Source organism: Stegastes partitus, unplaced genomic scaffold, assembly GCF_000690725.1.
Source record: "Stegastes partitus isolate 25-593 unplaced genomic scaffold, Stegastes_partitus-1.0.2 Scaffold120, whole genome shotgun sequence".
In the NCBI taxonomy this organism is placed as follows: Eukaryota; Metazoa; Chordata; class Actinopteri; family Pomacentridae; genus Stegastes; species Stegastes partitus.
This window is the reverse complement of record NW_007577851.1, coordinates 153,946-169,554: the sequence shown is the minus strand read 5'-3', so window position 1 is coordinate 169,554 and position 15,609 is coordinate 153,946. Positions and strand designations below refer to the sequence as shown.

The following is a 15,609-nucleotide window of genomic DNA, read 5'->3' as shown; positions in this document are numbered from 1 at the left end:
ACAAGTAATAAAGCGAAAGAGGTTTTCTTTAAATCGATTCACAGCCACTGCCGTGCAAAACTTGTAGCAAAAACATTGACACATCAGATGTTCTCTGTAAAGGCTGTGTTTAAGCTGGTCCTCATTTATTTTGGAACTGTCCTCACAGTAGATTCTTTTGAAAGGATTCATGTGCTTTTGTGTTGAACAACCTAAAACAGAAGTTATTTTTTGCTGAAGCCCCTAGGATTTTACTGAAGCACATACATCCTTTTAAAAGTTTCTACTGTGAGGATAGTTTTGAAATAAGTGAAAGACTGCTTCATTAGTCTTTACAGAAAACACTTGAATTGTTCTCCACAAGTCTCCACAAACTCCTGAACCTAAAACAGAAGTCAGTTGCTCTTTCCTGAAGCTCTTTGGATTAGTATGACCTGGATGACTGAGAATTTACGCTGTCATTATGGTTAATCTAAAATCTGTCATGATTTCTCTCTCTGACCTTTTGTTTGGTTTCACAGTAGGGATGATAATGGCAAATTTGACCTAATAACTTTACATACCAACAAACCAATACAATAAGAAGGCAGTTCATTTGTTCTCTTCTATTTCTCCAAATATATCTCTATAATATTTTAAAGACATATTTTTTTATTGTCTCTTAGAACAAGATAATTAAGAAGTAAGCTTATATCATTAAAGGAAGGGATTGAAGACAACGGGGACCCAAAACATTTCTGTCTCTGAATTCATTTCATCAATTTATTTCTTGATTTATTTATTTTATGAATGCCTTTAATGTTAAACGTTATTAGCAGTCCTATATCTTCTACTGTGTACTTGTTTTGCACCTAATGTACCATTTATATTTTGTATATTTGATGATGATGATGATGATTACCAATATATTTTATGTAAACCACTGTGCTGCATCACTGTAAAATGAATGAGTTCTTTATTATGTAAAGGCTATTCAGGTCTACCATCATCTAAATTGTACAAACTCAAAAGTATCCCTCCAGACTTTCCTTTGTCTGCATTTTCATCTGCACTGACTTCCGTTACAGCTAACTTGGGCCTTTAAATTCCGTATATTTTTTTATCTAGGACAATATGACTCGTCAAATCACAAAAGTAGGTGAATAATCTGACAATATGAAAGTGGTGTGAGTGTGACCCAGTTTCTGGAGGATGCATTACTTACGCACAGCTGCCCGTCTCTGCCTCTCCAAACTGCGCCTGCATGTCTGCCATTCACGAGCAGCACCACACTCAACCTTCCAGTATTCTGTGGCTGCAACATATGCAGCACATTGCTGCAAGGCAATGCAGGCCACAGGAGGTGGAGGAAGAAATGCACATGGTCCGGGATGAGATTCAATTGTGTACATTATCTTTTCTCCATTAGTGGATTTTCCAGGTTTTTAAAGGTTCGTCTATTTATAAGTAGCTGTTGGGCTTCTTTGAGTGAGATGAAGCAGACAAGCAAAGGGGTTGAGTTCGGAGTGCTATGCTTTACTTCAGTCATGCTCCTGCTGAGACCAGAAAACCACCTCACAGATGGAGCGATAAAGTGAAAAAAACATTGCGGTTAAGGGCAATGAGGAGAGGGAGGGATGTGTGGCCTGTTTTGTTTTGGTGAAGAATTGACTCATGGAGCAAATGTGTGTCAGAGATCTGTAATGATTTTTTTTTGTGTTAATTATTTTGCTTTTGGTTTTTCTTTGAAAAACAACAACAACAACAAAACTTTTTAGACAGTATTTTGTCAGTCTGTTTTTGAACAATGCCCTCTCTGAAAGACCAACAGGAGTACAGTTCACAGAAATAGGATAAAGAAAACTTTTCCATTTGACGTCACACTAACCTTGTGATTAGACCTTGTGAAATGTTTTTCTCATAAAAGAAGAACTTAGGGTATTGTTGGATTTAGGTGAAAATACTGGTGATGAAAAAAGTGCTGCCAGATATGAGTGAAACAAAATAAGCTGGTGTAATGCTTCTAGGAGACGATGGAAGCTCATGGTGAAGTTATAAAAGCATCTTTTTTTTGCAGATTTCCTCAAAAAGGAAAAACTAAACTGTCTTACTAGCAGTGGCATGGCAGATCTAGTCAGTCAGACTATTTACATTTCTTTTGTTCGGGCATGGAACATGGTAATGTGAGGAGTCACTGTTTTTATTAACTTAGCATAATCATCTTAGGTTTTCACCATATCCATGAGAGCTGTCCATAATAAGCTTAACATATTCATGACTGTGGGCAGATTAAAGTTATTATGGCTTTTAGTGATGGCCCTCAGTATTCAAAGAGGGCCAAAGGATCAGAGGAGGAATACATCCAGCTAACCTGCTGCCTATACAGGATTTAGTGGAAGCGCTCATACACACAAAGCGGCACTAAATCAAACAATATTCACCTTTTAGTCCGTTTCTGCAGCCATCCACCAAGCTGACCTATTTTACACTATGTAAGCCCACATCTCTAGTGCTCTTGGTGACGTAACACTATCATATGAAGGTAATTAGGCTTCCCGGGCATGAGTCACCACTGTTAGTCAGTAAAAAGTCTGAGGCTAATGTTCCATGTCCACTTCCAAAACTTTCATTCATAATATAAATGAATAATTCCAGTGGAGTTTGAAGGGTTTTTTTTTTTTTTTTGAAGCTTTTTCAAACAAATACTGATTTTTCTCTATTTTTTGATCATTTGGGTAAATTATGAGATGTTTACTGGAAGTACAGCTGTTAAATGCATTCAGATGTTCCATTAGACAGCCCAAATACTTGAATACAGTGTTATACTGTCTACACCCAGATTCATAACACAAGTTTTGTTTTTGTTTTTTTATGTTGCCACAGTGGAATGAATATGAGTCAACTAGGAGAGTTCTGCTGCTGTAGTTCCAGTGGCTAATATGTAAACAATGTATTGCATAATTTTCAGTTTTCAAACTGATCTTCTAAATCTTTATAGATATGTGTGTGTGTGTGTGTGTGTGTGTGTGTGTGTGTGTGTGTGTGTGTGTGTGTGTGTGCGCTCTCATATTCCATTTAAAATCACAGTGATTTTGTGGCATTTTCAGTCAAAAGCATTTCTTTTCTATTGCTTCGAAATCAGAATGAGAACAAACACAATGAAATAAACCTAAACATAAGCACAGTCTGAAAATTGTGTTGCTTTGGCAGTACAATTATTCTCCTTCTCTCTGTTTTATTTGATTATTTTTTTCTGCCTCTGTTCCAGTTAGGCCCCAAAATAGCAGCAGATCAATAGTTAGAGGGGCTGGCAGCTGAAGAAGAGAAAGAACCCTCAGGAAGGAGTTGTGTTTTCCCCATTTAGAAGATGTGGAGGAATTTCCAGTGATCTCAAGCAACAGAGGAGTTTTAATCCTTTTGTGTAAAAGTTGTATTTATTTGCACAATAAAAAAATGCAAATTGCAAACAGAAGGAACAACAGGAGCAGGAGATGCAAGCGAGAAAGGAAACCTGAAAGGCTTATTAGAAGACCTTCCCTATAAGTAAATGGTTAAAACGGGCATTATCAATTCTCAAAGCAAAATTATATACAGATCACTGCAACAGATTTATATAAAAGCAAATGCTTTATGTTATAAGTTACAAAATTTACAAAAAATGTACTAACTCTCGTTTGTCCTCAATATGAAGCTTGTTGTCTGTTCCTTTACTAATATCATGACATAAACTAGCTGGTGTGACATTCCACAGTATGCAATTAAAGAAACACCAAAGGTCTTGAAATTTGACTAAAGTATCAACTGGCTGCAGTCCATCCAGTATTATAGCCCATTCCCTTGCAGAGAGAAACTTCAAAGGTCAGCATGGCTACTGGGATGCATTTGAGTTGGTAATACTCATCTTCACTGCAGTCAGTGTCCATTTTTGCATAACTCCACTGGTTGCTATAGTTACTGACTATACCTCCTCTCCTCCTCTTCAAGTCTTTCTTCCTTCAAGAGTCATCGGCATTGCTGGGGGGAACCCGTGGGTGAGGCCTGCACTGTATATACAGGGACCTGTGACCTCTACGCAGAGAGGAGACGAAGAGTGGGTTGGGAGAATCTTGGAATTACAATATTAATTCCATGTTGTGTCGTGCGGCAGTTTCTAATAACTGCAGCGAGAGAAGGCTTGCCAGATTGGAAAGATGATGGGGAGTCTCCACAACTTGAGCCTTGAGTCATTATTTCCTGGAAGGAGATGCAGAGTGGGAAAACAAGCAGACTGAAGTAACAAGATCAGCTTGTTTCAGTTTTCAATTACTTAAGTAATGACCCCATGCTAAAAACCTGTATGTGTAGACTATGACTGTCTCAGGCAGGGACAGTGTGGCCCTGACAAAGAGATTTGCATAATCAAAAGATTTGGACTCATAACAAGCTGATTATTACAAATATCTGTCTTCAGCTGCTTTGCCTAATTTAGATGAGATGCATCTGTGAGTTCATGTGTGTCTAAGCCCATTGAAAGACAGATTGCCTAATATAGATTGAAAGTGTGCATGCAAACGACCAAAACCAGTATAAGGGTCCTGCTTATCCTCTCAACTGAATTGCGTTAATCTACTAATCGAGAACCATTTACATAACTGCTTCAGTGCAGCTGCAGTTAAGCAATTACTGCCCTAATTTCCTTCTTTTCCCACAGTGTGGTATCTACTCTCATTCCCAGACTTGAACTTTAATCTCACTGTTTCCCTCGAGTCCTGTTGCCTTTAAAGTCCTTTAATTGTCTGCACTCCTTCCTTTTTCGTAGGCGACCCTCTTCTGAATGTTTTCTGGACTTTGAGATTCAAATCATAGCTTTTGCTGGAGGCTATCGCAGTTTGCATCTGTTGTTTTACATAATAAATAACTCTAACTCTTCCTGACTCAATGTGTAGAGTGTGGATCATGTGATTACAGCAGTTGTTAGACAAACGCTGAAGCTTTAAACAAATCCGATTGCATGGTTTTTAGGTGTAAGCATCTTATACTACTTGTAATTCTTAAGTGACATTTGTCACTCACTGGTAATTCTTGCATATTCTCACTCTCAGTATGACCTTAAAATGTCATAGTGCTGCCTTTTCCCTTTCAAACCTCATTGACCAAAATACTGTACCATTTTTATTACATTTCTCATAACAATAGTAAGATATAGCAAAGGTTGGACGGCACAAATATAGATTATAAATGGAAAGAAAAAAGGACAAGACAATAAAGGCAATTTGAGTAGCAGGTTTATTTATTTATTTTTAACTATCGGTAAAAAATAAATAAATACAATGTAAGTGTAGTTTTTATGTAATTTCAAAAAAAATATTGACAGGAAATAATAAGTAGCATTATTTTTTCTAAAAAAAAATAAAGCCACGTTTGCCAACAAAAACAACATGTTATGTACTGCCATCTCCTGGTACAAAACAATATTACGGTGTTACACGTAGCAACAAGAAATCGAATAATAATAATGAAAACAAACCAAAATTGAATTCACAAAAACGTATTTTAGCATTAAGTCCATTTAAATGGCGGTTACGAGCTAAATGAAGAGAAACTTTACCAGCTCATGAATTCGGCAACTGCATGAGCTCGATCGACAGTTGATTATTCTTGACTCAGAGCAAGTATTTGAACTTCCGGTCTCTTCTTCCAATCAATTTGCGGCTTGGAAAATGAAGTCATCAGTCTTGTCCAATCACAATGCGAAGAATTGAGAAAGGGGCGTGGACGTGACGCGGAGCCGCTGACAAACTCTCCTGTACGCTGTGTGTTTGGAGTTTGACCACAGAGGACAGGCAGAGTTAACAGAAGGCAATGGGAAAAATGACTTGGCACACTGAATAGCGAAGAACCTGAGATATTCGCAAAAGCCTTTTCACCAGGATTTCAGACAAACTGGTGTGTTTGCGGGAAAAGGTGAGCGGACAACAGAAGCGACATTTTTAAAGTGAGTCCTTGTTAGCATTAGCTACGAAAGCACCGGTTATTGTTGCTAACACTACCTGCCACATCCTACTGTCACTGTCTGCTAAATGTCAGCTACGTAAAGATTGCAGCGCCGTAAAAACATAATAATGTAGTTGTGGGAAGGGTTTATTTCGGGTGCTGGCCTATTATTAGCAGAAGGTTATTTACAAGTCCAGTCTGCAGGTTAAGTCGGTGTCATTGGAGTTGCATCTGCGGGCTAAGAGGGGGTTCCCTAAATTGCAACAGGACACTTGGTTTCCAGTCGGTGCGATTCATGGATGTCACCTTCTCAATATAGCGGCACATGGCTTACTTGACTAAAATAGACTGTTGACCACACGGCAGGTTTTCTGTCACAGAAAACAAAAGCTTTAACAAAGCTGAGCCAAATGCAATCGCAAGCACAACATGGACTGATGAAGTGATATGTAGCCTAAATCATAACAGGGAACTGAACTCTCTTGTGCAGTAGATGTCGAAGATAGACTCACCCATGCTGTTTTGGAATTGTTGAGGATGAAAATCTGCATAGGTCCTGTTGCCACGTGGTTAGTTTCACTATTTGTAATGGAGATTTCACCTTTTTTTTCACAGCTACGTCTTTCTCCTTTCTACTGAATGAGGCTGGTAGCTGCACAGGATAGAAACATAGTTGAAGCTCCTCAATCTGCATGGCATTTGTATAAAATTACATAAACCTGTGGCACTGATCTGTGTATCCTAATACTATACTGTTTAATTATGCTCTATCAATCTATGCTTACTGAGTAAACTCAGTGACTTCTGTTCTGATTATGCACTACGGTTTTGTTAGATAGCAACAGCTGATTGACTGGAAGTGTGTTCAAATGAAAAGAGAAAGTGCTCTTTCAAGCCACCTGTTACTCTGCAACAGGTGTTGTCTACTTACATTCCTCTTTGCGAGCTTTTTCTCCTTGAACAAATGCTTCCTACTATGCATTGGTGCTCTGCTACTCATAAACATTTAGCATTATTGTGTTCATCTCTCAAAAATCTGTGGGATTCTTATCATTTTCCTTTGCTTATTTGACTTTTTCTTTAAAATGTAATTTCAGCCATGGAGCCTTCACCTGCCGGAAACTCATCCACCCCAAAACTTAACCCTTCGTCTCCCACTACCTTGAGGCCAGGTCCTTCCTCCCTCAGCTCATCCGCTGCCGCAACTACATCGACCTCAGACCGGCCTAAGCCTAAACTCACAATGCTGACACCTCCAACCACACCCTCATCTTCTCCCTCCACTGCCTTACCTCAGACATCTCCAGGTCTTTTGACCCGCTCTTCCTCGCTATCCACACCAACAGCCTCACCTGTCCGCCAGCCCATTAGGAGCCTTTCTCATGTAGGCAGATCTCAGCTGAACGCAGCGTCTACAGGGAATCCCCTGACTGGATCCTCAGCTGGTGGAGCTGCTGCCACAGCTCCACAGCCTCCTCGCACACCTGAACCAGGTGAGAATGAAACTCAGACTTTTTACCTTGAGCATTTGTAATCGCAGAAGAAAATCTTTCTTCTTCTGTTTCGCTTTGCACTTCTTCAACAATCAGTGCTGCCAACACTCCCAGTTTACTGTGTGTACTGCAGTGTCTCCATGACAACTGTGGACATTTACCACAACATGTAAAGCAGCCTCTCCCATTTTGCTGACCTGTGGAGAAAATCCTGTCTCACCCCTATTTTGTCACAGGCTAGCAAACCAAATCCAGCATGTAAAGCTGATATGGTAGATGAAACCTTAGCTGCAGTGGGAATAAAACATTTTAGCTTTTAAAATGCCTTTGCAATGATACCAAGATGTGTAAATATGGAGCATCACTGGAAAGTGTGAAATCTAACACTTCAGTCATGAAACTAGGACAACAGTTTTCCATTTGAGCTAAACAGGTCCTCTGGAAAAGTAAACACATACAATACTTCAATTCTAGCAGTCTGACATTGATATTCTAATCAATTTTTGTATTGTAGCTAATGAAAGTAAAAATAGGAGACAGATTGCATCACTGTTTAAGTGTGTGTGCTGCATCAGGAAATCTTGCAGCTGTTGTTGACTGTGCTGAACAAACTGTTATTTTAGGGCTCTGGCAGATGGTTAAAGTATGAGCAGTGGACCAGGAGCATTGACAGGCATCTAATATAAGTTATCGGATCCCTTCGCCTTTTCTTTAGCCTCCTAAGACAGCCAGGCACCGACAGACCACCGCCAGTAACACTTACAGCGTGTGGGCGTCGTGAATCTTGGAAAATGGTTTCCACATTTGTTGCCAAGTCCATGTTTTTTTCCTGTCATTTATTGCAAGAAATGTGACACCTTGCTTTATGGGAAGTAGACACATTTTCAGGCTTCTGGAGATCTGGGATTTTAGAGCAGCGGGAGTCATCAGTCGAAAGAAGATGATAATGAAACTAAGAGGGTTCAGAGGTCGACTCTTATCAAGTCCAACGCTATTTCTGGAAGGATCTGACTCATTCTCGTGCTCTAGAATCTCTCATGTGCCATGTGATTGACACACTGAACTGGTTTTTACATGCCTATTTTTGCTTTTCTGGACCATGTCTGCAGGGTATTTTTAAAAACTAAGCACGATTTAAAAGGAATAATATGAAGAAATCCATTGTATAGTTGGAATCGCTGCTTTTGTCGACACAGAGCTTGAGTGTTCCCTTCAGATGAGCACAAATCATATTTGTCTGGCTAGCTGTTGATTTTATTTGAAAATGGCTTGTTCGACATTTTCAGACCTTGTAAATCAGGTTAAATTAAATGCTCTGTTGTCACTGTAGATTGTAATGTCTCACTCATCTGATGACAAGTACATCAGAAACACAGCACACTTAGGTTTTGTGAGACTCTCTTCAACAAAGTGTCACTAACAAAATGTGCTTTCAGTTGTAGAGTCCCATAAAAAGTTCTGTACAGTGTTTGTAAACTATTTTCTTTTTTTCAGAGGAGCCAGAGGAGGAGGTCAGTTTGGAGGATTTGGAGGAGAAAGCAAAGTCAGGTGATGCGAAGGCGCAGACTAAGGTCAGTGGTAATTAACATGTTGCAAATACTGTTGACTTTAGTGGCCATATGGTGGATCAGCCAAATAATGCTAATTGTTATCTCAGAGTGACATACTGTGAGGAAGGACAGGTCATTGCGTCACAGTACTGCTTGTGTTGCAAGTCTAAGTGTGTGCACTTGTGCGTGCGTGTGTGTGTGTTTGTCCAGATGGGTCGTTACTTCCTGGCACTGGCAGAAGAAAGCAATGAGGAACTGAACAACTGCACAGCGGTCACTTGGCTGATCCAGGCTGCAAAACAGGGCCGCAAGGATGCAGTCAGACTGCTGCAGCAGTGCTTATCCACCAGAAAAGGTATCCACAATGTCCCACTGCTACCCTCAGTCTACACGTACTAGTGAAGTGGTGTTTGTATGATGTTAGAAATTACATCAGGATTAGAATATTGTTAAATAAATTGGAAATAATTAGGGTCAACTTGTCATTCTTATGCCTTCTTTTGTTCCTCAGGCATCACTTTGGAGAACTTTCAAGAAGTGAAGAAGTTGTCCACAGAGACACGTTTTGAGCGAGGAGTCCGGAAGGCAGCTCTGCTCATGTACTGGAAGCTGAACCCGGAGAGGAAGAAGGCTGTGGCAGTTTCAGAGATGCTGGAAAATGTTGAACATGTCCACACAGAGCCGGGTACAAGAAGGAAAATACTGTGTTGAAACCCTTCATATAGTCTTATGATTTTAAACAGACAAATAATTTCTTTTTCTGTACTTGATTTACAGACACGCCAGTCTCTCCTGGTCCACTGAACAGCTCTGCTAAGAAACAGAGGCGAGTCCTGGAGACGATGGTCACCAGTGAGGGTATGTGTGGTCTGAAACACGGCTACTAATTGGATTGGTCATGTATAAATTCTGATTTCTTCCCCTGAGGTCGTGCCCAAAATGTTTAAGGAGAATAAATACATTATTTTTATTCTGTAAAAATATTGAAATCGTGGCAACAGTAAGATCAAAGCAAAGTTTCTTCTGTTCTTCTCTGCAGCCAGTTCCCATGTGGGTCTTGATGACTTTGTTGAGATGACTAAGAAGTATGCTCAGGGTATCGCACCGTCACCAGTCATGGCTGCTGCAGGAGGCGATGATGACGACGATGATGTAGTAGTGAAGAATCCAGATGAGCTGCCCCTGCACCAAAAGGTGACAAAAATGTTCTTTCACACCTGTACCATCATTTGCCTTCCTTTCTCTTGTTTGCTGTGTGTACTTGTAGGTCACAATCTGTCAGGTGTCAATAGAGAGCGTAGCTTCACATTTTTTGTTTTCATTTGCTCAAGTGAAAGCATTTAGTTCGTTGGGATCTGAATGCACACGGGACACTGATGCACCTGAACTATGAGAGTGGACCAACAGTTCATCAATCCAAACAGCTGGATTTGTTGTCTTTATCATCACTTAGTCTGACATTTATTTTATCAGTTCAAGTTTTTTTTTTTATAAAATGGCTGAAAACTTTCTTTTTAATAAATAATACACAAATTCTTACAATGCTGTAACCAGTGAATATTGGGTATTTGTTATTTGATCATCTGCAAAGTTGTTAATAGTTGATAATTTTCCAACTGACTGATCCCATCCTTTCCCTAAATAACTCTAAAGTCCTTGTTAGGAGGAGGTTTGAGTCTGTCATGTTTGATAAATATGGGCCGTCGTCCCATTGTTTGTCTTGTGGAGACGATGCAGAGGAAGTCTGTCTTTTGTGTAATCAGGTTTGGGTTTGTCAATGTGCTGATTCTGTCCTCCTCCTTTCTCGCGGCTCCCTCAGCTGCTGAAGTTTCCTCTGTACGCCCTGCTGGAGATAAAAGAGCATCTCATCGACTGGGCGTCACGAGCCGGCATGCAGTGGCTCAGCGCCCTGATCCCCACCCACCACGTCAACGCGCTTATCTTCTTCTTTATCATCTCCAACCTCACTATCGAGTTCTTCATCTTCCTCATCCCTCTGCTGGTTTTCTACCTCTCATTCTTCTCCATGGTGATCTGCACTCTGCGTGTATTTCAGGTCAGTGATATGTTGAATTGTTTTCTTACTTTGTGTTCTTGATTAATATGCAATCTGTAATAATGCAATATAGACAATGTAGAAGTGTAAATGGAAGCTTTTTAACTTGTTTTAGATTTGGAGAATAGATTTGCATATCTGAAGAAGTAAGAAGAGATGTAAAAAAAACCCATCTTTTTCTACAGAATTCTAAAGCATGGGAAAACTTCCGGGCTCTGACAGACCTGCTGGCTCACTTTGAACCTGGTCTTGATCTGGAGCAGGCTGAGACCAACTTTGGATGGACCCATCTGGAGCCTTATCTGTAAGCCCCTCCCTGTTTACCTTCATTACGTGTGCACTCTTTTCCTTTGTTTTCATTTTTACAGTTTACTCTGTTGTCTTTGCACATTTAAAGTTGGATTTTGTTCCGGTTTGACTAGATTGACTACAGCTTTTCAGTTGATTATTGTCACGTAGCTACAGACTTGGGGTTTTTGTTGGTTTAGGTTGGTTTCAAAAAAAGGTCTAATTTTACTATAACTGAGATGCAAAGAATAGCTTTTTTATTTTAATTTACTTAACATGAAAATTGACAGGATATGGTTTAGGTGGTGTAGCAGTTAAGTATTCTTCTAAAAAAACAAAACAACAACCAAAACAGAGAAATTAAATCACGTTGACAAATACACGTATTACAGAAAAGTGACTAAAAAGGTTTCTGCAGACAACAGAGTAAGTGCATCCTGTGTTTTTCCCTCAGGTATTTCCTGGTCTCAGTGATTTTTGTAGTCTTCTCCTTCCCCGTTGCTGATAAATCCTGGATCCCCTGCTCTGAGCTGGCAGCCGTCGCTCTCTTCTTCACCATCACTGCCTTCCTCAGCCTTCATGCCTCTGCTCAGCTCTTTGCCCGTAAAGCCCTCCTCACAGAAGTCCTCTCGGGAGCGTGCTCCCTCACTCACCTCCTGCCAGACTCCCTCTGGTTGCTCAGGGTCTTTGGGATGACGTTCATCACTTTGCCTCTCGGAGATATCGTGGCATTAAACCTGGGGATGCCATGGCTGCTATACGGACACCTCTTCTATCTCCTCTTCCGTATGGCCCAGCTAAGAGGTTTTAAAGGCACCTACCTGTGCCTGGTGCCCTACTTGGTTTGCTTCACCTGGTGTGAGCTGTGCTTGGTGTTCCTCAATAATGCCTCTGCAATTGGACTCATCCGCACCTGTGTGGGCTACTTCCTCTTCCTGTTTGCCCTTCCTATTCTCTCATTGGGCCTGGCTGCAATGCTCGTCATCCAGTTAGCGCAATGGTTTTTCACCCTGGAGCTGACTAAGATGGTGGTCACACTGACTATTTGCTTTGTGCCAGTAGTGCTGAGGCTTTGGACTCGCTTCAGCCTCAACCCCATCGCGGTTTTTCGGTCTTTGTCGGGGAGCAGCATCGTCAAGCTCATCCTGGTGTGGCTCAGTGCCGTGGTGCTCTTCTGCTGGATGTATGTCTACAGGTCTGAAGGCATGAAAGTGTATAACTCCACCCTGACGTGGCCTGAGTACAGTAACCTGTGCGGCCCTCTGGCCTGGAAAGAGTACAACATGGCCCAAACCCAGATTCTCTGCTCTCACCTCGAAGGCCATCGTGTCACCTGGACAGGACGCTTCAAGTACGTCCGTGTGACGGACATCGAGAATGGGCCACAGTCGGTTATCAACCTGCTGCCTGTAGTTGTAGGGGACTGGATGCGGTGCCTGTATGGTGAGCCGTATCCTCTGTGTGATGAGACCCAGCCCCAACCTCTGCCTGCCCTTCCAGAGGCTCCTCTCTGTAAACTGAAAAAACTGGCCAAGCATGAATGCCACGTCAAACGGTTCGACCGGTACAAATTTGAAGTCACACTGGGCATGCCGCTGGAGAGGAAGACCAAGAATGGGACAATCATAGAGGACGAAGATGCGACAAAGGACATAGTGCTGAGGGCTAGTAATGAGTTCAAGTCTGTGCTTTTACACTTAAGCACAGGCAGCCTGGTGGAGTTCAGCACCATACTGGAGGGGCGTTTAGGCTCCAAATGGCCCGTTTTTGAACTGAAAGCCATCCACTGCATGTCGTGCGTGGACGCCCGCGTTCCCAGCCGCAGGCAGTACAAGATCGAACACGACTGGAGGCGCACAGCCCAGAACGCCCTTCAGTTCGGTTTTGACTTCTTCTTCAACCCCTTCCTGACCGCTCAGCTAGAGCAGCACTCAGAGACAGAGGCTGTGACGCAGGAGGAAGGATAGGGGGAAAAGAATCTGGCAAACACCTCTGGGAGAGACAAGATGTGTGATTATGATAATACTATCTTCAGCCTAAGAACAGTGATGATTGTGCACAACTGCTTTTAAGAGAATTGCAATACTGGTAAGTTACTTACTGTCAGACGAGTGGGCAGATCCTCAGACATTCAGCAAGTGTGCGTTTGCATTTTTATAGCTTTGAGCCAAAATATGTGAGTATATGTGATAAACCTAATGTTCAAATGGGAGAAGCACAAACTAATGATGTTTGTAGGTAATTTATTTTAACACTACATTAGGAAAAACGTGATGTAAACCTCCTCAGCTGTGCCCAGTTGGTAAACATTTCATCTACTGTAAGCTGCATGCTCACCATTGTGAGCCTGTTAATGAAGTCGTTTTGAATTGCTATACAAACACTATGTCTGCTGCACACACACGTTTCTGTATGTTGGCCAGTGTCTTGACATGTTTGGTGGCCAAAATCATCAGTATTTACATGATGCAGTGTCCCTGTTGAACTGTACTGTCATTGTTGTATAGACAGACTGCTATTATTGAAGAAAAAGTTGCTGTTTTTATTTTTTTTTTACACACAAAGGTGGTAATTCTTGTCACAACTCATAGTTTAACATTATACACTATGTCCAGTAAGTAATTTCCGAAAGTGTTTGGTGTTACTTCATTTCTTTCAAGTGCCTTGTAAAACACAGTAGTCTGAGTTAAACGGTAATTTGGGAGGGAATAGACTAAATCATGCCTTTTAACACTCAGCTACAGCCGAGCTTTTATTTATTACAGAGCAGTTCACCAAGTTAATTTCAGCTTTCTCTGTTCTCATTTCTTTCTTTAACCATTCTCTTTTTCTCCTCCCTTGTTTTTCATCTCTGCTGTGCAGGGATGTAATATATTGAATATTTGGAGTTCCTGAGTGATGTGTTTTCAGTTAGTATGTCACTTCTGTTTTCTATATTGTGACCTATAAATATGCTGAAACATTTGCTTCTTGCTGTTTTTTTTTTTTTTTATTAAACATTAGTAGCGTTATAGTAGTTTTAAAGTCAAAGTTTGAAGCAGGCTTTTAGTCCTGGCTTTGTAAGCAAGAGATACTTATTGTACTCGTGTTGTGGTGAAGACATTTTGACATATGGCCGTAGTAAAAGTCCAGGTGTAAATCATAAAATTAACATTTATAGAAATCCATTTAGCAGTTTTAGTTTCAGGTTGGTGGTAGCGAGCATGTTGTTGGCTCACTTTCACACTACGACAAGTCAAAGGGTCTGCTGTGAAAAGAGCATGAAAATTAGATTCATATGGAAAGATAAAGAGAAAAAAAAGACAGGAAGTACAAGACGAACAGACTTCTAACTTCAAGAGATATGAGATTTAAGTTTTGTCTCATGCAGTAAAATGCAAAGTAACTGTTCCACAAGAAATGATTAAAAACAAACCTTTAAAACTGAAAAAGACAGTAATGAGTAAAAAGATTGAAACTAAAGTGCAGTGTACATGTATTGCAGTTGTGTGTGTGTGTGTGTGTGTACATTTATATGTTTTACACAAATTGTTATTGTGCCATCGTGCTTTGGCTTTGAGATGAGGTGCTGTGATTTGGATTTAGATCAGAGTTAATAGTCCTGAAACATGAGGGAAGAAGCTCTTGTAATACTAAAAATACACATCCATCAAACCTAAACTATGAATTGGCATGTTTCACCGTCACAGCAGGAGATGATGGTGTATTTTAATTATTGCAAGTTGGTTATAACAACTAAAACTAGTCATTTTTGCAGCTTCCAAATGGGGGCATGGCTGCAACAGTTTGATAACACTGATGACTGATCAGTTTATCTCCAGATGTAATAAGTGTGTCGTGACACTAGGTGGTGCCTCAGACTGCATGACTTATAGACTGGCATAAACTGAAGCCATAAAGGATGCACATTAACATCATCACAGCAACACCGGCTACATAATTACACTGCAATAAAAATCACAGCTGTACGCTCATTGGATGCAATTTCGTTGAAATCTTTATTCAGAAAAAAACATATTAACATTATTTATAACTGTCCGTTTGACAATTTTGTCATCAACATACATTATAACACAAAAATATGTGAATCAACATTAGTTTGGTAAGGACGTGGATTACGACGGACAGATGTTCCCAAAAAAAGGACAAATAAAAGAATAAGCTGTTTTCTAAAAATAAAAGCTTCTGCGCATCAGCAAAGTAATCAGTGAGGAAGGCTGGAGAGATTAAAGTACCATCTCTCTGCTGTAGCTCTGGAGGAAATCATCAATACAGATGATCGAGTCCTCAG

The 15,609-nt window shown here is 40.6% G+C and overlaps 1 protein-coding gene across 2 annotated transcripts; it reads left to right on the top strand.

The window, feature by feature from the left end:
• Nucleotides 1–5,738: 5,738 nt before the first annotated feature.
• On the top strand, nt 5,739–14,283 carry wfs1b (Wolfram syndrome 1b (wolframin)). 2 transcript variants are annotated; one of them, XM_008278313.1, is made up of 10 exons: nt 5,739–5,901; nt 7,029–7,424; nt 8,919–8,995; nt 9,185–9,329; nt 9,486–9,659; nt 9,752–9,832; nt 10,014–10,168; nt 10,794–11,030; nt 11,216–11,334; nt 11,773–14,283. In XM_008278313.1, exons 2-10 carry the CDS (start codon nt 7,031–7,033, stop codon nt 13,283–13,285), a joined length of 2,895 nt encoding a protein of 964 aa, XP_008276535.1. In that variant the 5' UTR covers nt 5,739–5,901; nt 7,029–7,030; the 3' UTR covers nt 13,286–14,283. The 2 variants fall into 2 exon arrangements, with proteins under 2 accessions (XP_008276535.1, XP_008276534.1); XM_008278312.1 differs by having other exon boundaries at nt 5,739–5,932.
• The last annotated feature ends 1,326 nt before the right edge of the window (nt 14,284–15,609 follow it).